The sequence below is a fragment of the Musca domestica genome, unplaced genomic scaffold (genome assembly GCF_030504385.1).
Source record: "Musca domestica strain aabys unplaced genomic scaffold, Musca_domestica.polishedcontigs.V.1.1 19, whole genome shotgun sequence".
Lineage (NCBI taxonomy): Eukaryota > Metazoa > Arthropoda > Insecta > Diptera > Muscidae > Musca > Musca domestica.
The window spans coordinates 11812359-11838358 of NW_026712245.1; the positions used below are offsets into that span (position 1 = coordinate 11812359).

Here is a 26000-nt window from a genome sequence, read left to right on the forward strand (position 1 = left end):
TTCTGCTGCTGGTTTTTGCTTCTTCCTCAATGTGTCGTCAACCCATTCGCCTGGCTTTTGAACCAAGGCGGCCCATGAGAATTCCGACTTAGTTGTGGTAGTTGTCGTTGTTGCCGTTTCCACGTCCTCCGTTGCTTGTGGTACGTCAGTTTGTGGCTTATCGCTGTCTGATTCTGAAGACGTATGTGGTTCAGGCTTGACAATGAACTCTTCAATTGGCTCCCGTTGGGGCGATTTCTTTGCCTTCTTGTCCTTCCTTTCCTTCGTTGGTTTTTCTTTCTTCTGTTTTTCTGGTTTTTCTTTTGCTTCGGTTTTGGTAACAACCTCAGCTGGTCGTACAGATTGTTTAGTGGCTTCCAGTGGCGTAGGTTCGACAACTACGTCTGATTTCGACTCCAAGAGAATATCAGCATAAGTTTTGCCATTGGCAGCAGCTTGTTGCCAGACATTGGGGGTTTCCTCCGCAACATCCTCGGAGACCAAGGGCTCAAAGGTGTCCACCGTTTTCTGTTGTTGCTGTGTTTGAATGGATTGGAACACATCCGAGAACTTCTCTACCTTTTCAGGCTTAGGCAACTTGTCTTGTCGTTTTGGTGATTTCGGATGTTTCTTAGATGTTTTTCCGGGAGCTTGGACCTTCTCCTGGGGCTTACGCGACTGCCTACTTCTCGGCACAAATTCATTATAAATTCTCTCATTGGCCAAGAATGTGTGGGTTTGGTCAGAGTAGGCATGACGCAAATATGAGGGTGTGAACTCTGGAGCATCGGCGGAAAGCTTCGATGTCATAGCTATGGAGGCAACGTTTGGTGTCGTGTCCTCCAGAACGCTAGACCAGGTATCAATAATTGTTTTCTCATCTTGCTGAACGATGGGCTCGTCAGGAGTATCGGTCCACTGTTGTTGTGGGAGATCGGTTGAAAGTTCCACAAACACTGGATGCATTTGTTCGGAGGGTCGTCTGGGAACAAATTCTTTAATTTTGCTTATGTCCTGGGTGATAACAACCTTTTCAATATTTGTTGGTTCCGGAGAAGCTACAAGAACTGGGGAAGATTCATCTGATGTCAAGGATTCGGTGACGGTTTCACTGACTTCGTCGGTAGTTGTTGTAACTGAGATTTCTTTAGGTTCTTCGTTTTCGGTATTTGCCAGTGGTTCTAATGGAGATTCGAATGCTTTGTCAGTCGAAGATTTCGCAGAGGTGGATTCTTTTACGACGGTTGTTTCCTTATCCTCTCCTTCCTCATCGGAAGGTACAATAGGTTTCTTGGGTTCAGCAGATTTTAGTTCTATTTCCGTGGTTTCAACTATGACTGTTGTGGTTTCTGTTGAGGTTGAAACAGTATCATTGATCGCTTCCTTAACAAGGGGTTCTACAGGCGTTTCGGCCACAGTTTCCTTTTCTTTAGGTGTTTCTTCAACTGTTGCAGTTTCTTGTGTCTTTGGTGCTATAGATTCAGGTTGATGTTCCTCTACTGTGACATTCTCTGGCTGTTCGTCATCAGAAAGCACCATAGGCTCGTCAATGACATCCATCCAAGTGTTGGTGGTTTCATCGATTGGCAGACCAGCATAAGCAGGTTTCTTGGGTTCCTCCGCCATCTTTTGCATTTCAGTTGTTTCAACTGTGACAGTGGTGGTGGTAGTTTCTGTGACTGTGGAAACAATATCTTCAGTCTTTGGTTCGACAATGGGTTCAACAGTTGGATCAACTAGCTTTTCGACCACAACTGTCTTTTCTTCAGATGTTGTTGATTCAGATTGTTGTTCAGGAGCAGTCACTGTTTCTTCTTCATCAGAAAGTACCATAGGCTCGTCGATGACATCCATCCAAGTGTTGGTGGATTCGTCTATTGGCAAACCAGCATAAGCAGGTTTCTTGGGTTCCTCTGTCTTCTTTAAAGCCACTTCAGTCGTTTCAACAGTGACAGTGGTAACTGTTTCTGTTGTAGTGGAAGCAGTGTCCTCAGTATCTGGTTCGACAAGGGGTTCCATAGGTGCTTCGAATGGTTTTTCATCTCCTTTGTCCTGGTGTTTAAGTGTTTCTTCAACGATGACTGTTTCTGGTTCCCTTGGCAACACAGATTCAGGCTGTTTCTCCTGTACTGGAGATGTTTCTGGTTCTTCATCATCAGAAAGCACCATAGGCTCGTCAATAACATCCATCCAAGTGTTGGTAGTTTCGTCGATTGGCAGACCAGCATAAGCAGGTTTCTTGGGTTCCTCCGCCATCTTTTGCATTTCAGTTGTTTCAACTGTGACAGTGGTGGTGGTAGTTTCTGTGACTGTGGAAACAATATCTTCAGTCTTTGGTTCGACAATGGGTTCCACAGTTGGATCAACTAGCTTTTCGACCATAACTGTCTTTTCTTCAGATGTTGTTGATTCAGATTGTTGTTCAGGAGCAGTCACTGTTTCTTCTTCATCAGAAAGTACAATAGGCTCGTCGATGACATCCATCCAAGTGTTGGTGGATTCGTCTATTGGCAAACCAGCATAAGCAGGTTTCTTGGGCTCCTCTGTCTTCTTCATCTCCACCTCAGTGGTTTCAACTGTGACAGTGGAAATTGTTTCTGTTGTAGGGGAAACGTTGTCGTCAGTCATTGGTTCGACAAGGGGTTCCATAGGTGCTTCGAATGGTTTTTCGTCTCCTTTGTCCTGGTGTTTAGGTGTTTCTTCAACCATGATTGTTTCTGGTTCAATTGGCAATGCAGATTCAGGCTGTTTCTCCTGTGCTGGAGATGTTGCTGGTTCTTCATCATCAGAAAGTACCATAGGCTCGTCAATGACATCCATCCAAGTGTTGGTGGTTTCGTCGATTGGCAGACCAGCATAAGCAGGTTTCTTGGGTTCCTCCGCCATCTTTTGCATTTCAGTTGTTTCAACTGTGACAGTGGTGGTGGTAGTTTCTGTGACTGTGGAAACAATATCTTCAGTCTTTGGTTCGACAATGGGTTCCACAGTTGGTTCAACTTGTTTTTCGACAACAACTGCCTTTTCTTCAGATGTTTCCTGAACTTGCACTGTCTCTGGTTCCCTTGGTAATACAGATTCAGGCAGTTTCTCCGGTACTGGAGCAGTCACTGTTTCTTCTTCGTCAGAAAGTACCACAGGTTCGTCGATGACATCCATCCAAGTATTGGTGGATTCGTCTATTGGCAAACCAGCATAAGCAGGTTTCTTGGGTTCCTCTGTCTTCTTTGTCTCCATTTCAGTGGTTTCAACTGTGACCGTGGAGATTGTTTCAGTGACTGTGGTGGTAGTGTCGGTCACCTGCTCGGCAAGAGGCTCCATAGGCGATTCAAACGGTTTTTCATTCTCGATAGGTTTGTCTTTAAGTGTTTCTTCAACTTCAACAGTTTCTGGTTCCTTTGCTAACACAGGTTCAGGTTGTTGTTCTGGAGCAGTCTCTGGTTCCTCGTCATCAGAAAGTACCATAGGCTCGTCGATGACATCCATCCAAGTATTGGTGGAGTCATCGATTGGCAAACCAGCATAAGCAGGTTTCTTTGGTTCCTCTGATTCTTTTTCGGATACAGTGGTTTCGACAGTAACTTTGGTTGTTGTTTCTGTTGTTGTTGTTACAATTTCTTCAGCCTTTTGTTCGACAAGTGGTTCTAAAGGTGTTTCTTGGACTACATTCTCAACCTTTTCGGCTTGGGGTTCTTCTACTGTCGTCTCTGGCACTTGAGAAACCGATTCGTTGGTCTCTTGTTTCGGGATATCAGCTAGTTCTTCTACTTGATCCTCTACAACTTGCTCAGTTTCCTTGCGGCTTAAGGAAAGCACAAGTTTTGATTCAGCTTCATTGAAAGCTCCTACATTGTATTTGGGAATTTCAAAGTTGACATAGTTGTCGGGTGTTGGTTGCGCTTCTAGTTCTGCAACTTCTTCGGAGAATGGTTGTAATGGGGCTGAGAATGGTTTCTCAATAACGACTTCCTCGAAAGTTTCCTGTTGTGGTTCTTGTTCAAGAACTACATCGTCTTCCTTCGGGACTGGTGTTTCAACCATTTGTTCTGGTTGTTCAACTTGTTGTACAATCTCCTCGGTTTCTTCCCTTGACAATGTGGTCAGAATAAATTGTTTTTCTGCAACGTTAAAGGCATTGACATTAAATTTGGGAACTTCGAAGTTGTAGTAATTATCCAACTGCTCTTTAGATTCAGGTTCAGATGCTCCAGCTGGTACTTCTGGTTCAGTGAGGGTTTTCTCTTCGACGGGTTTTTCTTCAGCATTAGTTTCAGGTTGTTCGACTGGATGAACAATCTCCTTAACAGATTCCTCTTTCTCAATCTCAACAGGTTTAACGGTTGTTAGTACCATTTGCTGTTCCGCAACGTTAAAAGCACCCAAATTATATTTGGGAATTTCAAAGTTGTAGAATGTCTCTGTTTCGGAAATGGTAGAAACTTCTGGTTCAGTTGTCTTCTTGGTCTCAGCTGGGAAGGATTTCTCCTCCTCAACTAATGTTTCGGTAATCTTTTCATTGATTACTTCTGAGGTTGTTGTAACATGCTCCTCCACAATTTGTTGAACCGAAGTAACTGTTGTTTCAGTCTCCTTAATTTCAGTGCTCTCTTCGGTTGATTCAACTGATTCTGGTTCCTTGGTTTGGTCAGTTAATACAATTTCGGGTTCAGTTTCAGGTTTAACAGATTCTACAATTTCGGTAGTTTCTGGTATTTCCTGAACTTCTGTAATTTGTTGTTCGACGCAAGTCGTAGTTTCGGTAAGCGATTCGACGACTTCTTTCTGCTCCGATTCTTTAGTAAGCAACATTTGTGATTCTGCTCGATTGAAAGCTCCAACATTATATTTGGGAATTTCAAAGTTGTAGTAACTGACTACAGGTTGAGGTTCAGCTGCCTCGGGGACAACTTCAACCTCGGACTTCTCAACAATAGTTGAGACCGTCACCTGCTCGGGGAATGGCTGCAAAGGTGCCTCAAATGGTTTATCTGTCGGAGATTCCTTTTCAAATTTGGTTACATGCTCGTCTGTGATTGCTGTTGTTGTTGTTGTTGTTGCAATTTGCTCATCATCCTTGTTGACCTGTTGCTGTTGTTCACTAGATCTTAATATATAATAGCTGCTTTCAGCCAAGAGCATTTGCGGCAAATAGTATTTGGGGATTTCAAAGAGTAAAGCGGACGGACTTACGACGCTATGTATGTTAGTTGCAAGCTCAGTAGCTTTCAGTGTAGTGGTGGTGCTTACCAGACTAGTAGTATTTTTAGCAATTGTATCGTCTGCTTTAGGAACATCAACAACAACAATATTAGTATTAGAAACAAGTGTGGTTTGCTCTTCTTCTTTGGGACTGATAGCGGTGGTCGAGACTTCTTCGACCTCCTTTGCATTTTCTAATGGTTCAGCCAATTTTGTGGACTCAGGTGTTTCCCTAACGCTTTCAGCCTTAATGAATTCTTCGGGCAGGGCTGGACGCTTCTTCTTATCTTTCTTAGCTAACTGTCTCTGGATTTCCTTGAAGAGAGATTCCTCTTCAGGGGTCATTTCACCTAGTTCGGGTATGACATCCTTCTCGCTAACCTGAATATCTTCGACGGGCCTAACTTCTACCTCTTCTTGTTGTACTAACTGAGCGTCAACTGGATGTGGTTGGGATTTGTCAACAACATCCTCTACCTTAACATCTTCCTGGACTACTTGGGTCAAAATCTCTTTCCTACCTACAATAACCTCAGCGGGTACTTCACACTCTTCGTCAATCTCATGAATGAACTCCTTGTTGTCCACAAGTGGTTCAGGCAATTTCTCTATTACCTTCTCCACTTCGTCACTAACATTGATTCCTGCCTCTACATTTTCGGTCACAGTTTCGGTAACGCGAAGGCTCACTTCGGGGAAATCTAAATGCATCTTAACTATGGGTGTCTTGTGCTTCTCCTCATGGGTAATGAGGGAGATTTTCTGTACGCTACCGGGTGGATACTTGCCATCGATGCCATCGCCTACATAGACTACGTTCTTACCATCGTCGGATTCAAAGCTACATCTTTGAGCCATTGAAAGAGCGGTATGTTTCGAGGTAAATTTGGTGGTAGTTGTGGTGGTGGTAGTGAAAGTGGAACTGTCTTGACTGTCTGTGTTTTGTGATTGGTGTAATTGAGTTGTGGTGGTGGTAGTGGTTGAGGTGGAGGTCGGTTTGGGTGTCATGGGCAAAGCTACTGTCTCTATACCTACAATCCTTACACCAGTGGCAGAGCTGTCAGATGTCTTGGCAACCTCCTCCAAACCACTCAGAACTATTTCCTGGGGTTCAGGTGTTGCACCTAACAACCTAGCGTTGCTACTATAACTGCTACTGCGTGAAACAGATGTGGAGGAGGAGGATATTGTCTTGTCCGTCTCGGAACTGTCGGGTATTTCAATGGTCGATTTGACCACAACGTCATCTTCTGGAGTCTCGTCAGATTCTTCCATGACAACACGACCGTCCTGCGAAATCTTCTTAACAATGCGCATCGTGCGTATGGTGGTGGTTTTGATAATGGCACCATCCAATTGGTTGGTGGTAACGCTAACCGTTTCACTTGGTTCCTCAATAATGGTGGGAGGAGCCGTTTCAGATTCAGATTGGGAAGAAATCGACATATCTTCGGAAGTTTCAGTGTCTTGCGATTTGCGTTTGACAATCTTAGTTGTTCGAATGGTTGTTGTTTTGACCACGCCACCAGCTTCCTCCGCTTCCAAGGCCTGGACAGGCTCCAGGGCCATTTCAGTTGGTTCCTGTTTGCTTTCTGTAACTTCAGTCGGGGATTGCTCATCCGCCGTTGAGATAAGTTCACTTTCAGAATTTTGAGAAATCTTCTTAACGATCTTCGTAGTGCGTACAATAGTTTTCTTAATGACTTCACCACTCACATCCGATGATTCCCACGAGGATTCTTCAATGGGTGCAGTTTCTACAGGTTCCTTAACCACTGGCTCCGGTTCTTTTTCTTTGCGATCTTCAGGCTTGGGTGCATCAATGCCCTCCGCTGGACTATCTGCAGCAGGGGCTTTTGTTGTGGTGACCTCTTCTGTTTCACAATTTTCTTCGTTCTTAATTTTCTTGATCTTCTTGGTGGTGCGTATTATTGTAGTCTTTACCACACCGCCTTCGCGTTGGGGTTCGTCGGTGGTTGGGGAAGTTGCACTTGTTTCGGTCAGGGGCTCTGTTGTGTGTTTGTGTTCGGCATCCGTCTTCTCAGACAGAGGTTGCAAGGGCGCTTCGAAGAGCTGTTCGGACAGTGGTTCTTCGGCTTTGTCAGTGATACGCTTAGTAATACGCTTCGTAGTTGTTGTCGTAGTCTTCGTCACGGTTTGATCTTCGGCCACTGGCTTTTCGGCATTCACTTCTTTTGGAGAATCAGCTGTAGGTGTTGTTACCACAGATATTTCAGTCTTCATTGGCAGTTCGGTGACCTCTTGTGTAACCTTGGGCTCCTCGTCGAAAACTTCTTCGGTTATTTCCTCGCCATTTTCGTTGATTCGCTTGATAATACGTTTGGTAATGGTGGTCAGTGTTTTGGTTATAGTACCACCTTGAATTACCTGCGAAGTGGTTGTGGTAACCGGTTCACTGGTTGTGGTGGTAATTTCCTCGTTTTGTTCCTTTGTCGGTTCCTCAAAAACAATTGTGGTTTGAGTGGTCGTTGGCAATTCAGAAACTTCCTTGGTAACAACTGGCTCTTCGTCAAATACTTCTTCAATGACTTCCTCGCCGTTTTCATTGATTCGCTTTATGATACGTTTGGTAATGGTAGTCAGTGTTCGGGTGATGGTGCCACCTTGGACAATTTGTGCCGTGGCTCCAGTAGAAGGTAGCTGAGTTTCGGGAACATTGACTTCCGCTTTGTTGTCTTCTTTGGGTTCGCCCGACACTACATAAGTTTCGGTTTTTGTAGGTAATTCCAATACTTCTTGTTTGACAACTGGCTCCTCATCGAAAACTTCCTCAACAACTTCCTGGCCATTTTCATCGATGCGCTTGACAATACGCTTGGTTATTGTGGTTAAGGTTCGGGTAACGGAACCACCACGAATAATCTGCGATGTAGTGGTCGAAGTCACATCGGAATCGGCAACATGTTCAAATGGCACCGGGGACACCGATGTTTGGACAGTAACGGGCAGCTCAGTCACATCTTGAATAACTTGTGGTTCTTCGTCGGAGACTTCTTCGATGATTTCTTCTCCATCTTCCGTGATACGCTTGACAATGCGTTTAGTGATGGTGGTCAATGTCCTGGTAACGGTGCCTCCTTGAACGACCTGTGTGACTGTAGTGGTGGTCGGTACATCGACGGACTCGGAAAGAACGTGTTCAGTAGTTCTAATTGCCTCCCTTGCGGGCTCAGTGACAACTGGAGATTCCGCGGAAGTTTGAGGTTGTTCCGGAACCTGTGTTTGTTCCAATGCCGCGGCTTCGAGGGTTCTCTTAAGGGTATCAACAATAACTTCTGTCGAAACAATTTCAGGCTCGGAAATAATTTCTACAACCTGAATATTTTGCACGGAATCTTCAATGGGTTGCAAAGGAACGGTGTAGGGCGATTTTGCCTTCGCATCATCCGCGGATTGTGGCACTTTTTCACCTGAATTTGGCTCAGCCGAAACTGGCACTGGGATTTCTTGGGACTCAGTCGTTGTGATGTTTGTGGTAATGGTCGATACAGTTTCGGTCACATTTTCTTCCATACGAGTTTGTTGATCCCAGGCGCTTGATTCAGTAATGGTGGTCTCAACTGTTGCTATAGCTTCTGGAAGTGACTTTTCTTCCTGCAAAGTTTGTAACGGTTCTGAAGTATCTTTGGACTCAATGGTGACAATTTCCCGGACAGTTTCTGCAACATGAAGATTTTCAGATTTTGAAATGTGCTTCTCTTGTTCCACCATTTGCAAAGGTTTCGCTGAGGTCACGTTAACTAAATTCTCGACAGGTTGAGATGTCTTAACTTCTGTTGGTTTTGGATCTTTCTTTGTATCTTTAGGTGCCTTTGCAGGTTCTTCAGGTAATACCTCGAATTTGTGCTGTTCTTCATTTGCAACTAATTCAATTGGTTGAGATGTCTTAACTTCTGCTGGTTCTGAATCTTTCTTTGCGTCTTTAAGTGCCTTTGCAGGTTCTTCGGGTAATATCTCGATTCCTGGCTGTTCTTCATTTGCAACTGTTTCGATTGGTTCCAGAGGAGCAGAATAAATATCTTCTGGTTTCTCCTCCTGAGACTCAACCACTGTTGTTGTAGTGGATATTGTTGTTGTGGTTTTGACTTCAGATGTGCTCTGCTGATGATCAACAACTGTTTGGACATTTTCTTGCATCTGAACATCTTCAACGATTGGTTTTTGTTCAGGTTCCTTGGATTTCTTCTTATCTTTTCTGGACTTCTTCGTTTTTTCCTTGGGTGTATCTTTGGGCGTTTCCACCAATGGTTTCTCTTCGGTTGTTAACACTTCCGAAACTGTTGTTGTGGGTTTAGTAGTTAAAGATGTAGCAACAATGCTGGGCAATTCTTCTTTTATAACAGAAGAGTCCAAAGGTTCCAACGAAGCTGAGTAAAGAGTTTCACTTGTTGTTGTGGTTGTTTTTGTCTCTTTCATTGACTTTACGTCCGCAACAATTTCCCCAATGGGCGCAGTATTCTGTTCTGCTGCAGGTTCAGGGCTTGATGTTTCGAGTTCAGGAACACTCTCAGTAACTTCGCTCGATTCTTTAACGTCTACAGTTGTGGAGGTTACCGTTGTTGTTACAGTGGTGATCGTTTCGCTTTCGGCAGCAGAGCTAACAGTTTCCGAAACCTTCGATTCTACAGATGGTTTCTTATCTTTCTTAGATTTTTTGTTTTTAAGCTCGTCCGTGACGGGAATATCACTGGGCTTTTCTTGTGCCAGTACTTGCACGGCCTCGGCTGGCATAGGAGACTCCTCTAGTTTGGCGTTGCTGTCCTCTTTGGAGTCTACAATTGTAGAGCTTACCATAGTAGTTACAGTAGTGGTGACCTCGCCCACTGGAACCTCTTCAGTTGTTGTGTGGGAAACTTTAGGTTCTACGGAGGGTTTTTTATCTTTCTTCGATTTCTTGCCCTTGGATTTTTCCTCTGGTTGTGGTTGTTCAACAGCATGCACTACAGGAAGGTTGTCTTTCTGAACTGGCTCACGTACGGTCTCGACTGTGACTTCTTCAACAGTTTGACCATTTTCTCTTTGCTCGAATGGCTGAAGTGGTGCCTCGAAAGGTTTTTCGCACACACTTTCGTCTTTCACGACAATGGTGGTTTGTTCGGTGCTTGGCAACTGCACAACTTCCTGCTGGATTTCAGGTTCATCCTCATCGATCTCTTGAATCAGTTCTTCGCCAGTTTCAGTGATGGTCTTTATGATCCTCTTGGTTTTCTTGATGACTGTCTTGGTAATTGTACCATCGGTTTTCAAGATGGTCTTGGACACAGTGAAATCGTCCAGGTTTTCACTCTGGGTAGGCAATTCGATTTTTTCCACAACAACATTTTCTTGTGGAGCCTCGTCCACAACCTCTTCTTCCACTATTTCTTCTTTGCCATCGACAATTATTTTGACAATTCTCTTAGTGATGCACTTGGTCACGGTTTTGGTCGTGAGGATGCCACCGGATTCCAGGGTGGTAGTCCTTGAGGTAACATTCTCTATTATCTGAGGTTCGCTTTCGAATGTTGTTACTTGTGGTGAGCCGATTTCAGTGGTTTCGATGGTGGTTATCTTTTCGGTTTTCTTGGGCTCTGTGGAAGTTTTCGATTGTTCGGAGGATTTCTTTCCCTTCTTCGATTTTTTAGAAGGCTGTTCCTTAACCTGAACCTCTTCCACTTCCGGTTTGGTCTTGGGTTCTACAATAGGAGCTTCAACTTTCGTTTCCTTCACTGGTTCCTTTGGCTCTTGTGGACTTGTTTTCTTTTTAGGTTCAGCAACGGGTGTTTCCACTTTAGTTTCCCTCAATGGTTCAGCACCGAACTGCTCCTCTTGGCTTGACTTCTTCTTGGGTTTCTTGTCTTTTTTGTTGGTCGCGTTGTGTTTTTGTTCGGATTCAATAAACTGGACATTTGTGTTCGAAGTTTCTTTCACTTCGACATTTGTGGGTTTCTTAGGTTCCTCCTTCTTGTCCTTTTTGTCTTTCTGTACGGGAAGTTCCTTCTGCGGTTTTACCTCAGCATCAGCTTTGGCGACTTCCTTCTTGGTTTTCGTATCTTTTGTTGGCTTTTGTTCTCGCACAATGTCGGCCATTTGTGGCTTCTTCTCAACGAGAGGAGATTTCTCTTCTTTGGATTTCTTCTTGGTGGGGGGTACTTCCCTTTTGTCTTTTTTGGGTTCTGAGTTAGGTTTCGTCGTTGTGGTCGTCGTACTCGTCGAGTGTTGTTTCTCGAAATTGATAAAGTCTTGCAAAGAGACGGCCTTTTCTTCTCGAGATCTTTTGGTTTTCCTCACAGGCTGTTGTTTGGGCGCCTCAAATGTTTCCACACTTGCTGAAGCCGCAGCATTACGCTGCTGGGCCTTTTGTGGCTTGTGGCTAGCTTCAGCAACTGTGGTCTCTCCGTAAACATTTGCCGCGCCAGTCTGTGGTTCTTCCATCATCTTTTGTCTCTTGTTGCGACTCTCATCGCGAGGTGATTTAAATCTCTGATCTTTGGATTTGCTGGGTTGTGGTTTCGTTATTGTCGTCGTCTTAGTCGTTGTTGTCGTCGTGGTTTCCGTTTTGGTTGTCTGATTATTTACAGGGGTTTGGGCGCTTACACTGGCGGGTGTAGCGGCAACTTTGACATGGGCGGGTTGATGACTGGATGGCTGGAAATTTTGACCATGTCTTAGACCGAATAAAACTTCGGCGTATGTGGTACCGGCCATTTGTGGTTTGGTTGCTTCCACAACTTGAGCTTGTTGCTGTTGTGGCAGTGTCGTCTCGTGGACATACGTTATGTACTCTTCGCGGCGAGTACTGGCCGTCTGTGTTGGTGGTGGAGCTGCTACTGCTGGAGCAGCGCTTTCTTGGCTGATTTCTTCTGCAGGCTGGGCAATACCAGCTGCTGGTGCGGTCGGCTGGGCAGGTATACTCTCTTGGGGTATACTTTCTATTTCATTTATATCGAACTGACCGAACGTCAGGTCGGGTATGGGTTCTTCAACCTGAATTTCTTGGGGTTCGTAGAGTGTTGGGGCCGGTTGTTCCGGCTGTTGGTTTGCTTGAATGGTTGTCGTTTGAACTGTCGTGGAGGTGGTAACAGTTGTTTGTTGTTGCTGCTGCTGTTGCTGTATCATGGAGGCTAATGTCGTAGCAACATTGGACAATGTGTCCATGGTGGTGTATTGGACAGTTTGTTGCTGAAGTTGAGGCTGACTTTGTTGTGGCGGTTCCGCTAATTGCTGGGCTACTGGGGTGTCATAAACATATTGCTGATACTCCTGAGTACCGGGTTGTTGGTAATAGATCTGTTCATTGGTATTGTAAATGTTCTGATAGGTCTGATCGGCTGGTTGCTGGCTTGGCTGATAATAGCCGGTGGTAACCAGTTGGTATTGTGTGGCCTGTGCGGGGTATTGATAGCCCGTATACGTTGTTTGTATGGTTGTGGGCTGTGTGTATTGCACTTGCATCATTTGTTCGTAGAAGGCATCTGTGGTCGAAGGCTGCTGCACTGGCGTTGGCTGGGCCACGTATCCCCATTGATCGCTGTCTTGCAAATTTTCATACATGGATTGATACAATTGGGGGTCCGGTTGTAAATAGGTAGCCTGAATCTCCTCAGCCGACATGGGAATGTTGGAGTTATAAGTACTTACGTAGCTGCTGGAACTTGCGGTTTGTTGTGGCTCGGGTTGCGCAACGACAGGCTCTTGGGTGGCGGCATAGCCAGAGGTTTCGTGGATAGTCTCTGTGTAATAAGTGTTGTCGGGAACAACAACCTCGCTAACCTGTTGAATTTGGGGTTGCGCTTCTTGAGGTGGCGCCTGCACCACTTCCGGAACCGCTTGAATAGGAACCATAACGGTTTCCGAGGTTGTTGTGGTCGTGGTAGTTGTAATTTGATTTTGCTCGTTGGCATGTGAAACCATCTGGCTTTGCTCGACTTCTCGGTGTGCCTTTCTTTGCTGCTGAGCTGCCTTGAGAGTTGCCTGTCTTTGTCGTTCCAGTTCAATGCCCCTCAGAACCTCAGCATATGACGTCGACCCTGGTGCCCACATGGGACTCTTCGAGCGGGTTCGATCTTCGGCAGAGGGCAAGTTCAATTGAGCTGTGGTCGTGGTGGTAGTCGTGTGGAAGGTTTGGTGTTCCTCGGGGGCTAAATGGTGTCGCGATTGAGGTTCAGCACCACTTGTGGCTGAGGTTTGCTGTTGTCTTCGTCTGGGAGAACGTCCTCTTCTCTGTTCTCTGGGCGGACGCAGTGGTTGCTTACCGGCCTGCGGTTGAGCACTACTACGTTCCTGGTGCAAAAATTCCTCAGACTTGACATTAGTGGTGGTGCGAGTGGTGCTAGGAACATTTTCGAATATCATCTCCTCAATCGGCGAATGCTGTGGATGAGGTTCTATAATCGTTACACTTTGAGGTTGTGGCACATTGTCGGTTGTATCGGTGGTGGTGGTGATGTTGGGGGTAGCGGTATGTTTACCTCTATGTTCACGAGCCTTTTTGCGGTCTGGTCTTGACGACGAGGAAGAGCTGGTGGTCGTTCTTGTGGTCTTTGTCGTGGTGGTGATTACTTTGTGCATTATGCCCTGTTCGTCGACGTACTCTTCCGTTGTGGTATTCACCTTGGTTTCGGGCGTTTCTCTTGCGATTTGTACGGGCGTCATAGACGACAAGGTCACGGGGCTAGTATGGCTTTTATCTGATTCGGGCGAGGATTGACCTGTAAGTACCTCGGCGTAAGTCAGACCTATCTTAGAGGGTTTCAACATCATGGAAACGGACGATGATGTTGCGACCACCGAATGTGGGTCCAGTTTGTATGACAAAGCGGCAACCCCATCATATCTTTGTTGCATATCTTCGATGGATGCACGTAGAGCCTGGTCAGTTGCAATAAAAAATAATGTGGGAGAAATTTGCCAAAAACGTTAGGTTTTGTGGAAAACAGTAATTGTGGGGGTATACAAAGAAACCTAACCTAAAAATCAACAACAACAAAAGCCTACAAAGACACCTTTCCGATTCCTTGCGAATCAAGGAGTAAAAAAAATCTAGTAAATGTAAATTAAAATTCTGTGGCATTTATTATTTATTTTTTCCTCTTCTCTTTTTTTTTGATTTTCAGATCTGAGGGGTCATGTTCCTTGCAATAATAAAATATAAACTATAAATAATATCAGATACTATGTTAGATATATGGGGGAGGGGGGAAATGACAATTGGTGGAATGTTTTTTTTTTATTTAAAAGACATTTTTGGAAAGGAAAATCTCTTTGTTTTTAGCTTGGGAGAAAACACAAAAAACACTCAACACTCATTGCCATTCCCTCCATTTCCCCCCAATGTGGCGGTGGCTGCTTAAATATAAGGATGACTTAAACCTATAGTTCGGGTAAGGGGTGGTGGGCAATGGTGGACAGTTACAAAGTTTATAATTCTAGAAGGGTTTCATCTGGAGTACCACGATGTATCATAAGTTTTATGCGCTCATTTCGGGAGGTTATTTTCGAGTGGAGATTTTTGACACGTTCTCGACACGCCTATTGTTTTGGAACATCGAAGAATCGAGACATGTGGATTGGGGGGACCAAAATGGGTTTTGTGTGGATATGTATGGATTTGTGTGTGTGTGTTTGTGATGGATGCGTGTGTGTGTTGATATTTATATAAGAGAATACAAGCAAATATTCAATAGGTAAACCCGACAAAGAAGAAGGCAATCATTTCGATTTAATTGTTTTTATAATTATTGTTATTGTCATTTGGAATACAAAAGTTGAATGGTAGTGGAGAGCATTAGATTGTTAAAATAAAGCACAATTATGTTGAGAGAGAGAGAGCGATATATAAAGAGGTTAGATCAGAGATCAACAGATTAATTAGCACATTTAAGTGTGATAAAATATCATGTAAGAGAGAGAGAGAGCGAGCGAGCGGGAACAAAGGCAACAAATAATTATGATTTTGTTTGTTTGTTTTTTTTTATACCAATACCGTTTAAGAGCAGAGTAGAGCAACAACACCGGATTTTGTTTAAATGTGGATGGAATTTGATTTGGAATGTAGTTTTTGTTTTTGTTTAATGGAAATGTCGATAAAAGAAAAAAGAGAAAATTTTTTATGTCAAATAAAAACCAAATACCAAACAAAAATAATATAAGACATATAAAACAAGGTAGAGAGAGAGAGAGATAAAACCATATAACCCATACAAATGAGAAACTAAATAATATACAGGGAGATAAAAAGAGAGCGAGAGAGTGAATGAAATCATAAACTAATACCATTTTACCAAAATAAAAATGAAATAATGCTAATGATATATATACTTTTTTTGTTTTTGTAATGGAACCACTTATTGGTGGGTGATTAAACTAGCTACCAAAAAATTGTTTTTGAATTATAACCAAAAGCCATGAGTGATGATGATATCAAATCAAAATGAGGTGAGGTAATTACACAGAAGGAGGGGCCCAATTGCCAATGCATTGTGGCCATGTCAAGTCCCTGCTTCTGTTAACAATGTCAATTTTTGCAATGTGGTTTGTGATGCTCTTTTGCAGTGATGATTCTTGTGTACGTTTCGTTGGTGAGTGAGATTGGGGGTAACTTGGGTGGGTGATATGTTTGTGGGTGATTGGTGATGAGGGATTTTTCTCCAAACTTATTTTTCTTTCTTTCAGATCTAATACAAAACTGATTCTCGTTTAACTTACAACTATAAATGATGTTGTTATCAATCAAAGACAAAGAAAAACTGGAAATGACTTACCCTTCAATTGCAAAATTCTTGCAATAATATATTTAATTAAATACAAATAATGTATATAAGGAAAAAAGAAAACTTAAGCTAATAATTCAAAAGGGAACATGGCTATAAGGTACTGGTCTGAACAGATATGGAATTGTAATTAAAAAAGTTAATATTTTTATTTTTAAATCAAATTTGTAAACGTTATAGCCACATTACACTTTATAATTAATCTAATAAAAATTCGAGTCATTTCATTGATTTTCGTGGCAAATCTCAACACTTTTCCTCATTTCAAATTTCTAACTCAACCTAAATAAAGTAAAACGTGTGTGTATTCATTATTAGTTCTGCCTGAGTGTGTTCGTATAAAAATACACACAATTTGTAGTTCTGACACTATGGCTATAAAAAAGAATATTTTTTGAACGTCTATATGTATAGAAGTGTGTATGTAGTTTTTTTTTTTTTTGGAGGTTAAATTGTATTTTTAAACTAAACAAAAAAAGGCACACTCATCAATGAGAAATCCTAAATATTACTTCATGGCCTTACAAAAAAAAAAAAAAAAAAAAAAAAAAAATGATGAAAAAAACTTGTCACGGGATGTTTCTGGACACCTAAGAAAAAACTTTGCCACGTGACAACAACATTTCTTGAGGTATTTCAATTCCAGTCAATTCTATTTTTTCGTTTTAGATTTTGTTACTGTCTGAAGGATGATGTTATTTTGGGTGTGCGTTTCGAATGAAAATGATTCTGGATGATTTGTTAAAATATTCACATGAAAAATGTCGAAATACATATTATGACAGCGATCACGTTGGTATGTGTGTATGTTGGTCGGAAAGCATTGCTTTTTTCCTTCAAGGCACAATATGAATGGTATAAGTGATGTTGGGGTTCATGACCATGATCAGGGCGGGCGCACAAAATGTTTTTGTTCGTTCAAGTGACAAGATATTAGTCAAAATTTTGAATATGAAGGCTGCCTGAAGTGATGTTAGGGAAAAAAGAACGGCGCAACTCAAAAAATAAACAAAAATTCAGCAAAATCAAAAGGAAATAAAAAAAAAAAAACTAAAAATAAAGTTAAGATAAGGAAAATAAAAAAATCTAACAACTTTTCTTATTTGGCTTTTGCTTCTGCTTCTTCTCGAAACAGCCACCGTGCAACGAAAATATCTTTTTTCTCGTTATTAATTTGTTATTGTAGCTGTAATATTGTTTGCTGGGTTATTCTGGACGTTCCATCATTACAATCATCATCAGTGGATGTTGGTTTAGTAACAAAGAGCCATAACTCATCATCATCATTAGGATTGAGAGCTCAAAACTAAACTAAAACATTTGATGCAAACGTAATACAATGTTTGTGGATAAAGTAGTAATGAGGATGAGGATAACTCCTAAACACCTTGCAAAATATAACTCTTTCTAATTTCAAATGGTTTCCTTTTTTCCCCTCCTGGGATAATTGCCTGCACAATGCCTAACTTTCTAATAAACAAGAAATTCGATTCGGAATAAAAGGGGTACGTACCTGTTGCTCGGCCAGTGCACGCTCACGATCATGTGGCAGATATGTGGGTGCCATGACCAGCCTCAACTGTTGTTCCTCTTGGATTATCTTTTGCCTCAACGTTTGCATTTGCTGTTGATATACATCGATTTGTTGCAGGGTTTCTTCCAAGCCAGAACTGGTGGTTTTCACCAAACCAGCCAAGCTATCCAGAACCTTTAACAAATCATCAACATTTTCGCTCAGACGTGGATCTCCACCCATGCCGTTCTTAAAGTGGACCTGTAAGTAAAGACATGTCCAGAAAGCAAAGGAAGAGAAAAAAGGGGAAGATTTGTTGGTGAGTCGGGTGTGTCTTTTCGAATGGTAGAAAAAAACCAAGCAGAGTATCAAAACTACATCTTCTCTGGCCATACCTCCAACTTTTCAATAGACAGTCTTAGTTTGGTCTTCTGTACATTTATATCGGCCATTGTCTTCTCGCAATAGCCCAACTGATCCCTCAGCGGTTTCTTTTTGTGTTGGGGCGATTCCAAAGACTGTTTGGTTTTCTCTATCCAGCTGCGTATATCCTTAATTTTACGTTCACATTGATCCCATTCTTCGCAGGCTTCTTGTAGCAATGAGTTCTGGAAGAAAAATGTTTTTTTTTATATTACTGATGCCTCCTAGTGAGGAGGGGAGGCGACGACATACCCTCTCTAGCAATACAGCTTCCACAGCAACCTTCGCATCCTCGGCTTCTTGCAGTTTGTCCTTGAGATCGCCAACCGTTGTCACCTGGCCTATGTGTTCCAATTCCTTGTCCATTTCGCTCAAGTGTTTTACAATGGGTTTAATACTCTTCACAGCCGTCACGTAATCATTGAGTTTACTGCGGGCCTCGGGCAGGGTCTTCAGTTCAATACTTTGTTCCAGGAATACACGTTTCTCGGCCACCCAGGCCATGACTATCTGGTACAGGTTCATAAAGCGGGTCCAGGCATCTAAACTATCACCAACTTGCTGTTTCTTCTCATCCAGCCAGGAACGCACTTGTCCCAGCTGTTGGGCCAGCTGGTCGATTGTGGTCTGCACCAGCAGTTTTTCGTCGCTGCTGCGGCAATTGTCAATGATCAGCTGGCCGTTGGTCTTAACCATTGTGAAACGTTCGTAGATGCCGGTGATTTCCTGATTGATGCGGTGCAACAGTTCCTTCATCTGTGCCGGTGCCAGGCTGCGGTCCTGCACCTCTACTTCGGCTTGCATCAGCCACTTCTGTATTTCATCGACGCCGGCAAGATAGTCTGTGCGTACGGTTTTGGCACGTTTGAATTCCTTCTGTTTCGACTCCATGTTGCCCTGGACACGTTCCGATAACAACTCGAGTGCGGTAAACTCTTGATCAATATCACTGGGTACGAGGTTTTGCTTCTTCAAGTACAGCTCCTTGGTTGTACTGACTAGGCTTTGGCTTTCCTTGACGGTCTTCTTGACTTCACTATCCAGATTCTCCAGTTGTTTTTCGATTTTGGCAATATTCTCATCAAATGCATGAACACCCTGGATTTCCTCCAACAAGGCGTTGAATTTGTCTTGTAGCGTAGAGATCTTACGGAAGATGGTCTCGATTTCTTCTAGATCACGACCAACCTGACGATCCTTATCGTGCAAAGAGTCGTTCAATCTGAAAATTACAAGAAAAATATTGAAAAGAATGCAAAAATTATTGAGAACAATTTCCGAATTATTTGAATGGCTATTTTGTTGCTTGGTTGCTGTTTCCAAGCACGCGGTTCTGTCAAACACCAAAAATTGTATTTCCAATGGTTTCCAAAACTATATGCTCTTTGTGGTCAATGACGTAGTCATGCCGTGGTCTGCTGTGCGGCGGTGTCTTTTTTTTTTTTGTTGTTCTTTCAACTTGAAAGACGTCGAAGAGGGGGTGGTGGTGATGGTGCTCTAGCAAGCGGTTATAATATTTTAGCCGCAGCGCACTATAGGCCCAAGCAATGTGCTGTTTCTTTATTATTCCTATTATTCGGTTTATTTCTTGGATTGTTGAAATTCTGCCGTGTTTCTTCGTTGCTTTGTATTATTAAGTATTCTTTGTCATATATACGTATGTAAGTATGTATGTTCGAGGGTATACTGCATATATGTAAAACAATTGCTGTTTGTTTTTATTTTTCAAAAAATTTCTGTTTTATTGTTGTTGTATCCACACAAAAAGTCTCAAAAAGGCTGGGAAGATTGCCGTGGAAAAAGTAAATGCGGCTGTTTAGCTACAAGTTTCTACTCAAAGTGAACAACGCAATATTTCGCACACAAGGGCCAGCCAGCCAGCCAACCATCAGATCATCATCTACCAAAAGAATATTCGAAATCGAAAATTCGAACATTGAATTGATTCATACATTCGCTCATTCATCACGGTCAAAAGAGGCGAGCGAGCGAATGGAACTCAGACAGGCGGCCAATGGCCAAACTAGTTGGCCATGGTAGGAAGGAGCGGCAAATGTGTGTATGGCGGCATAATTTGTGTACTCTCATAATGTTCTCAACTTGAGAAATGTTTGAAGACGCGTGCCTTTGAGGCCTCTTTTTCCAATAGAGAAGATCCCCTAGCATAAAGAGAAAATAATTTCTCCCTCTTTACACTCAAACTTTTAAACTAATCAACCCTTAAAGATCGGGCAAAGAGACTCTGTCTTCTTGGGGTGCTAAATTAATTCTCTAAGAGAGAAAGAGAGTAGATTTTTTATTATAAAAACAATAACTCAAAAATAATCTATGAAAATGATTTACTCAGCTATTGAGGAGAAGAAGAGAGCTGTCAGCATGTCCACTCTTTTCTTAATGTTTATAAATATTTTCATGGTTTTCAATAAACAATGACTACATACAACCATTATCTAGCAATTCAAAAGAAAAGTGAAAATTACTTTGAGGAAAATATGTTTCTCTCAGATTTTTTGATTAACATACAGAGAATCATAACTTCTCAATTAAAAATAGCTCCTTTCTAAGTCAAAGGGCGAAGCCGAACTGGAAAATTGTCTAGGCCGGTAATTTGCAGCTAGTATTATCGAGCAATGCAAGAAGTGTACATTTGCTATCTCGAATGGTATTCCCCAATATACGTTTTTATTCAGGCTGCGTATACATGTATCCATGTTTTTAAATCTCTTTCAATATTTAAATATAATTTTTATTTGAAGATATTGAAATAATAAATTAAAGTATGATTATTTCTCCTTATACTAAGTTAAAGAAAATGATTTTTATATTCATTTGCATTTTCTAGCTTTTTTAGCGGCCTTGGTCAAATAACAGCCTTTGTTTGTGAAATTCGAAACAAGCTAATTCGAATTTTGTTTTGAATTTTTCAAATAATTTTATGTAAACAACAGAAAGGATGTAAATTCCCTCGAATTCGCTTGTTTCGAATTTCATAAACAAAGGCCGCTAAACCAGCTACAAATTGCAAATAAAATTAAAAAAATTGTTTTCTTTAAATGTTGTCCGAAAAGAAATAATCATACTTCATTCATTATTTCAATATTTTCATATAAACATTTGATTAAAATATTGAAACAATTTTTCAATCAATTTTGAAAAAAAAAATCAAATTCTATTATTTTCTCTTTCTCTCGATTTCATTGAAAATTGTTTTAGAATCTCCGAATTTCTTTGGGAAAATATCACATACAAAAAAAAAAAAAAAAAACACTATTGCCGGCCTCATTTTCAAAACGCCATGTCTCGACATTAACTGGCACTAATTTTGTGCGAGTGTGTGTTTGAGTGTGTGCGATCTGCTTTTCTGATTATTTTTAGATCATTTTCGGTTTTTATTTTAATTTTTCTTCTCTGTTGTGTTTTTATTTTGATATGCGTCGCATAAGAATTGTTAAATTAGAAAATATAATAAAAGCACACAACAGCAGCGTACAGTTTTCGGTACAAAAACAAATGTTTTTTCTCAATTTTAGAAGTGACGTCATTTCTACAAATATATCCGAAAGGCGTTACTAGACAAAAACGACGTTACGCTTCAATAGAATTCATCAATTGAAATAAACAAAACAAAAAAAAACAAATGCAAATTCTTCCATGGTATTTGTTGTTGTTTTTGCTGTTCGCCATGAATCAACTGGGCAGAACAATTAAATGTTTTAAATATTAAAAATTTTGAAAGGCAAGAGTCATCATCGAACATCATTTGATTCTCTTATATTCTCCTTCATTATTGCTGCGTTTACTTTATCACTAATTGACTGACTAACTGACTGACCGGCACACCTTGTTTGGAGATGCCATTCGAAATGTAAATAAATACAAATGAATTTTTATAAAAAAAAAATCCAGAAGAAGTGAAATTAATTTATGGCATTCCCGTGCAGCAATATATGTTAGAAAAAAGAAAATAATGTCACGTTGCCGATGATGTCTTGTGACGTGTGTTCGTCTTGAGGCCACCACAATGCGATTAGCCAAATATGAAACAAAATTTTGCTATGAAGAAATGATTCCAATTGGAATATGGCCAAAAGTCCATTGTTATTTGTATTCTTTTCTAAAATTCTAATAATACAAACAACACACACACACATATACACAAGTCAAAATAATAACAATAGAACAACGTAAAATCTCTTCACACATTTCCATCTATCTAAGAAAGCATGCATGGGTACGCTATGCGGGAAAGAAAAGTTTGAAATTAAAAAAGATTAACATTATTGAATATTTATGTTAATACTTTGTGAAGATTTATGACAATTTTTGTTTTCCAAAAAAAAAAAAAAAAAAATGTAGACAAACTATTTGCATGGGTGTTTAATGTTTCCTCTTTGAGTATTTAGAAAAAATTTTAAAATTCAAAATAAATGTTTGAAATTCGAAACCTTCAAAGTGAAAACGGATAAACATGTTCAAAGTGAGTGAAGTGCGATCATTTTGCTGTCATTATTTGTCACAAAAAAAAAAAAAAAAAAATTAAAATATGTCCTTGCATGACAATTTGCTAAAATATCGAATGTCTATGCGGAAAAAGTAATATATATTTACAAATGCATAAATGCAGAAATTTTTTAAAGTTTTTGTTTCTCATTGTCTTTTGCGTATTTTCATTTTTTACTTTTGACATTTTTATGATCGAAAAATAAATTAGATTTTAATTTCACTTTCACAAGAGGCCATAAACAGCAGTTTTCATGTTATTAAAAAATTAAAAAAAAAAAATCTAAAGGATTTATTAGCATGTTTCTTGCTAACGTTTAAGCTACAGCTGGTGCTCAAGCCGTTCGACTATTAACCATTAGTCGAATCCAAAATACGAAACGAAAGGAAAGGTTCATTAAAAATGTTTGATAAATTGCATTGCATTGTAAACAGATTATTGGCAAAGAAAGTTTGTTTGGAGTGGTTGGGAATTCTGAAGGAGAGTTTTTGGGATTAATGCAACTCCTCCATTCACGATAGTGGTGAAGTGGTTTAATTTGTCCATAAACATTTTTGGTTGGTTTCATGACTTTTCTTCTTGCGCAGCACAATTTGCATAGAGCCAACTAACCAATCAGACAGACAGACCGACAGACAGACATCCACGGCGACCGACAGCTACACAGCTAAAAGCACTGCCAGGCAACCAAATCTCGGCCCGTTGTTATTTTGTAAGTGAATGGCACCTAAACGGCAAAAAGAAATGCCGAAAAAAATATATCTGCGGCACGAAATTTAGGTCAATTGTGGTGTTATTTGACTTACGACTAGGCAGGCGACAGTCGAGCAGCTTCGAAAGAAACCAAAATTCACAAAACTCTTTTGAGCAACCATACGATAAAGAGAGAGGGGGGGCTATGGATTTAAGAATTTTCTTTCAGAAAAATGCAAAGAAAAAAGGGCAAACAACAAAAGCGAATTGCTTTCGTTTCATTTAGCATTAATGCTAAACATATTTTCTCTGGCATTGCCCGAAAGTAAATGACCGACCTCTCAAATAAATGGCCATGTAGAGTTTGGCTTTTGCATTTAGTTTTCAACTCGTTTTGCTAATCGCTTGCTGCTGTTAACATAGCTGCCGTTGGTTTGTGTGTGGTTTTCGGAGCCTGACTGACTGCCTGCCTGCCGACTGCTGCCGTTAGTGTTTCTGGTGAACGAATTTTAAATATTAAATGAAGTCAGACTCGATATTCACGAAACGAGCAAGAGAACAGAATAGAAGATGACTTAATGTGATGAGTTTCTAGAAAGCCAGGTTCATGGCTTGTTTTTGTGCTTTTTTGTATTGTGACATTTTTTACACGCCGCTTAGCGAAGACCCACCTTTTTCTGTAGACGTCTTTTGGCTTGATAAATTCCTTACGATAAGGATTTTACAACAAAAGCGTAGGTTGTGTGTGTGCGTGTGATTGAAATGGAGACGCCTGAGTTGTTGGGAATAGCTCAGCTTCAGTTTCAGCACAACTACTCAACCTTCTTTTAAACAAATAAAAGGCTGGAGTGTGCCCGGGTTTTATAGCCAATGGAAAAGCTACAAGTTTGCCTCTAACGTAAGACAGTTGTTGTTGGTTTTGTAAAAACTAAAATCAATCATACGCCTTGGTAATCCACAAAGCAGGCAAGTATGATTGATATCACAGCCGTTGTTAAGGATTAAAATCCTTGCTCCTCCTCCTCCTGCTACTCCTTTTTTTGCGTTTGTCTTTTCTCCTTGCTTGCGTTCTCTGTGTCTGTGTGAGTAGAGCCGGTGGCAAAAAGAAAGTTAAGTGAAAAGATTAGCCAGACAAAAAGGTCAAAGATTTTATACTTGTGGTTTTCGTAACAGAAATGCTTCCAAAATTTTGGCAAGCCTGCGTTTCGTCCTTGCTTGCCTTCCGCGCTGCTGCCGTTTTTATCACGCACTTTGGATAACGACAAAAAATCTCTCTCTACTTTTTTATCTTTCTATTATTGTTCTTTTTCACACAATTTTGTATTTGTAGAAATACTTTTAGAAATTGTTCCTCTTTCAACGAAACGGAAAAAAAATTATTCAATCGCTTCTTCTTTTTCTTCTTTTTTCTCAACTATGCGTGTTGTATGAATTCTTTATTTCTTGCTTTCTTTCAATTTCCAGCCATCCAGTAAAAACACGTCTGCTTATCTCTAAGACTATATTAACACTGAATGCGGCAGCCAGCAAAAAGTACGGAAATAACGATCGCATACATTTTTTTTTGGCAAAAAAATAACTTGAAATGTGTTAAGCTAACACCAACAGCAAACAACAACCAACCATACACTCGCTAAGAAACAAGAAATTCACCACAATCAGCAGAGAGCTTTTGTTGGAAATCTTAAAGAGAACTAACAACATACCAAACACACACACACACACAGAGACTTATAAACTTTGCTCTCATTCGCTCTCGAATGGGTTATAAATGTGATGTGTTGCCTCCATTAGCGAGCTGTGTTGACGTTTTTTTTTCTTTTCTTTGTTATTTTTTTGGTGGTTTATTTGTTTATTTATTTTTTATAGAATTAAAAAAACGGAATCATGCAAATGACAGGTTTAACGCTAGTCATGGAATTAACGAGATTTATCGGCAGTAGAATATTTTCGGTTTGAGATGAAATGAAAGCATTTAAATTTAGACGTTTTTTGTTGTTGTTTTCGGACAAAAGACGAGTCATTTCTTGAAATTAAGAACAATAATTTTGTTTTCATGAAATTAGATCGGGACTTGGGTGCAATAAGTCATATAAAACCTCACTTAACCAGAATATTTTCTTTGCAGATGTTTCAGGCAAAGAAAATACTAACATTTGTAACATTTAAGGCCAGAATGAATTAATTAATTAATATTTTGGTGATTTTTTCAAAGTAGAAGCAATAGCCACATTGACGACAATCTTCCGAGGTGTTGTCTCTCATTGCAATTGCTGCATTAAGTTTATTTATCAATAATATATACATGTCTACAAATCTCTGTATATATGCAATATTATATAGACACCGGCAAACAACACTTTTTTCGAAAAGATCTTCAAGTTTCTATTGAGTAATGGAAAACGTGTTGTCGCCCAGGAAGTCCACCAACATTTATCAGTTCTTTAGATAAGAATGCAATTTACCACAAAAAAAAAAATAATATTAACGATAAGAAAAAATGCCGGTAATTCTCAAAACGGCGATGAGAGGGAGACGACGGAGAATTTGAATTTGTTCAAAAGCTCCGTGGTGAATTTCGTAGCCGGTCTCTGCTCTCTCAATAGTTGAACTGCTACATCATCATCATCAGTGATGTCAATGTTATGATTCATTGCTAAAAAGTGAAACTACTTTAATTAAACTGAAACAAACAAGCGATCCTCAATATGCATTGCACGTACAATGGAATGGGAATAGGAGTTGGGGGAGTTCAAAAATTAATCTGCAATCAAAAATTTGTTTTGTTGTTTTTCGCAATTATAAAGTTTTGGTGTATGCACACCATATATGGGGACATAAATAGGAATGAGCAAATTATTATATTTTTTGTTAACACTTTTGGGCAAAATAATTATTGTAAATTATAAAAACAAACTGTTTT

The 26000-nt window shown here is 40.6% G+C and overlaps 1 protein-coding gene across 9 annotated transcripts in view; it reads right to left on the reverse strand.

Annotated features, from left to right (window-relative positions):
* The window catches only part of LOC101890034 (muscle-specific protein 300 kDa), a 204563-nt gene that overhangs the window by 47219 nt on the left and 131344 nt on the right, over window positions 1–26000 (reverse strand). For 7 of the 9 annotated variants that reach the window (XM_059121315.1, XM_059121319.1, XM_059121314.1 and 4 more), the window contains 4 exons: window positions 18136–19105; window positions 17856–18068; window positions 17461–17721; window positions 1–14046 (listed from right to left, as the gene is read on the reverse strand). The exon at window positions 1–14046 is cut by the window's left edge and continues 21003 nt beyond it. In XM_059121315.1, the coding sequence (XP_058977298.1) occupies window positions 1–14046; window positions 17461–17721; window positions 17856–18068; window positions 18136–19105 (15490 nt within the window). Of the gene's footprint in view, window positions 14047–14231; window positions 14707–17460; window positions 17722–17855; window positions 18069–18135; window positions 19106–26000 lie in introns of those variants that run through there. The other 2 variants (XM_059121316.1, XM_059121320.1) reach the window with 1 other exon arrangement.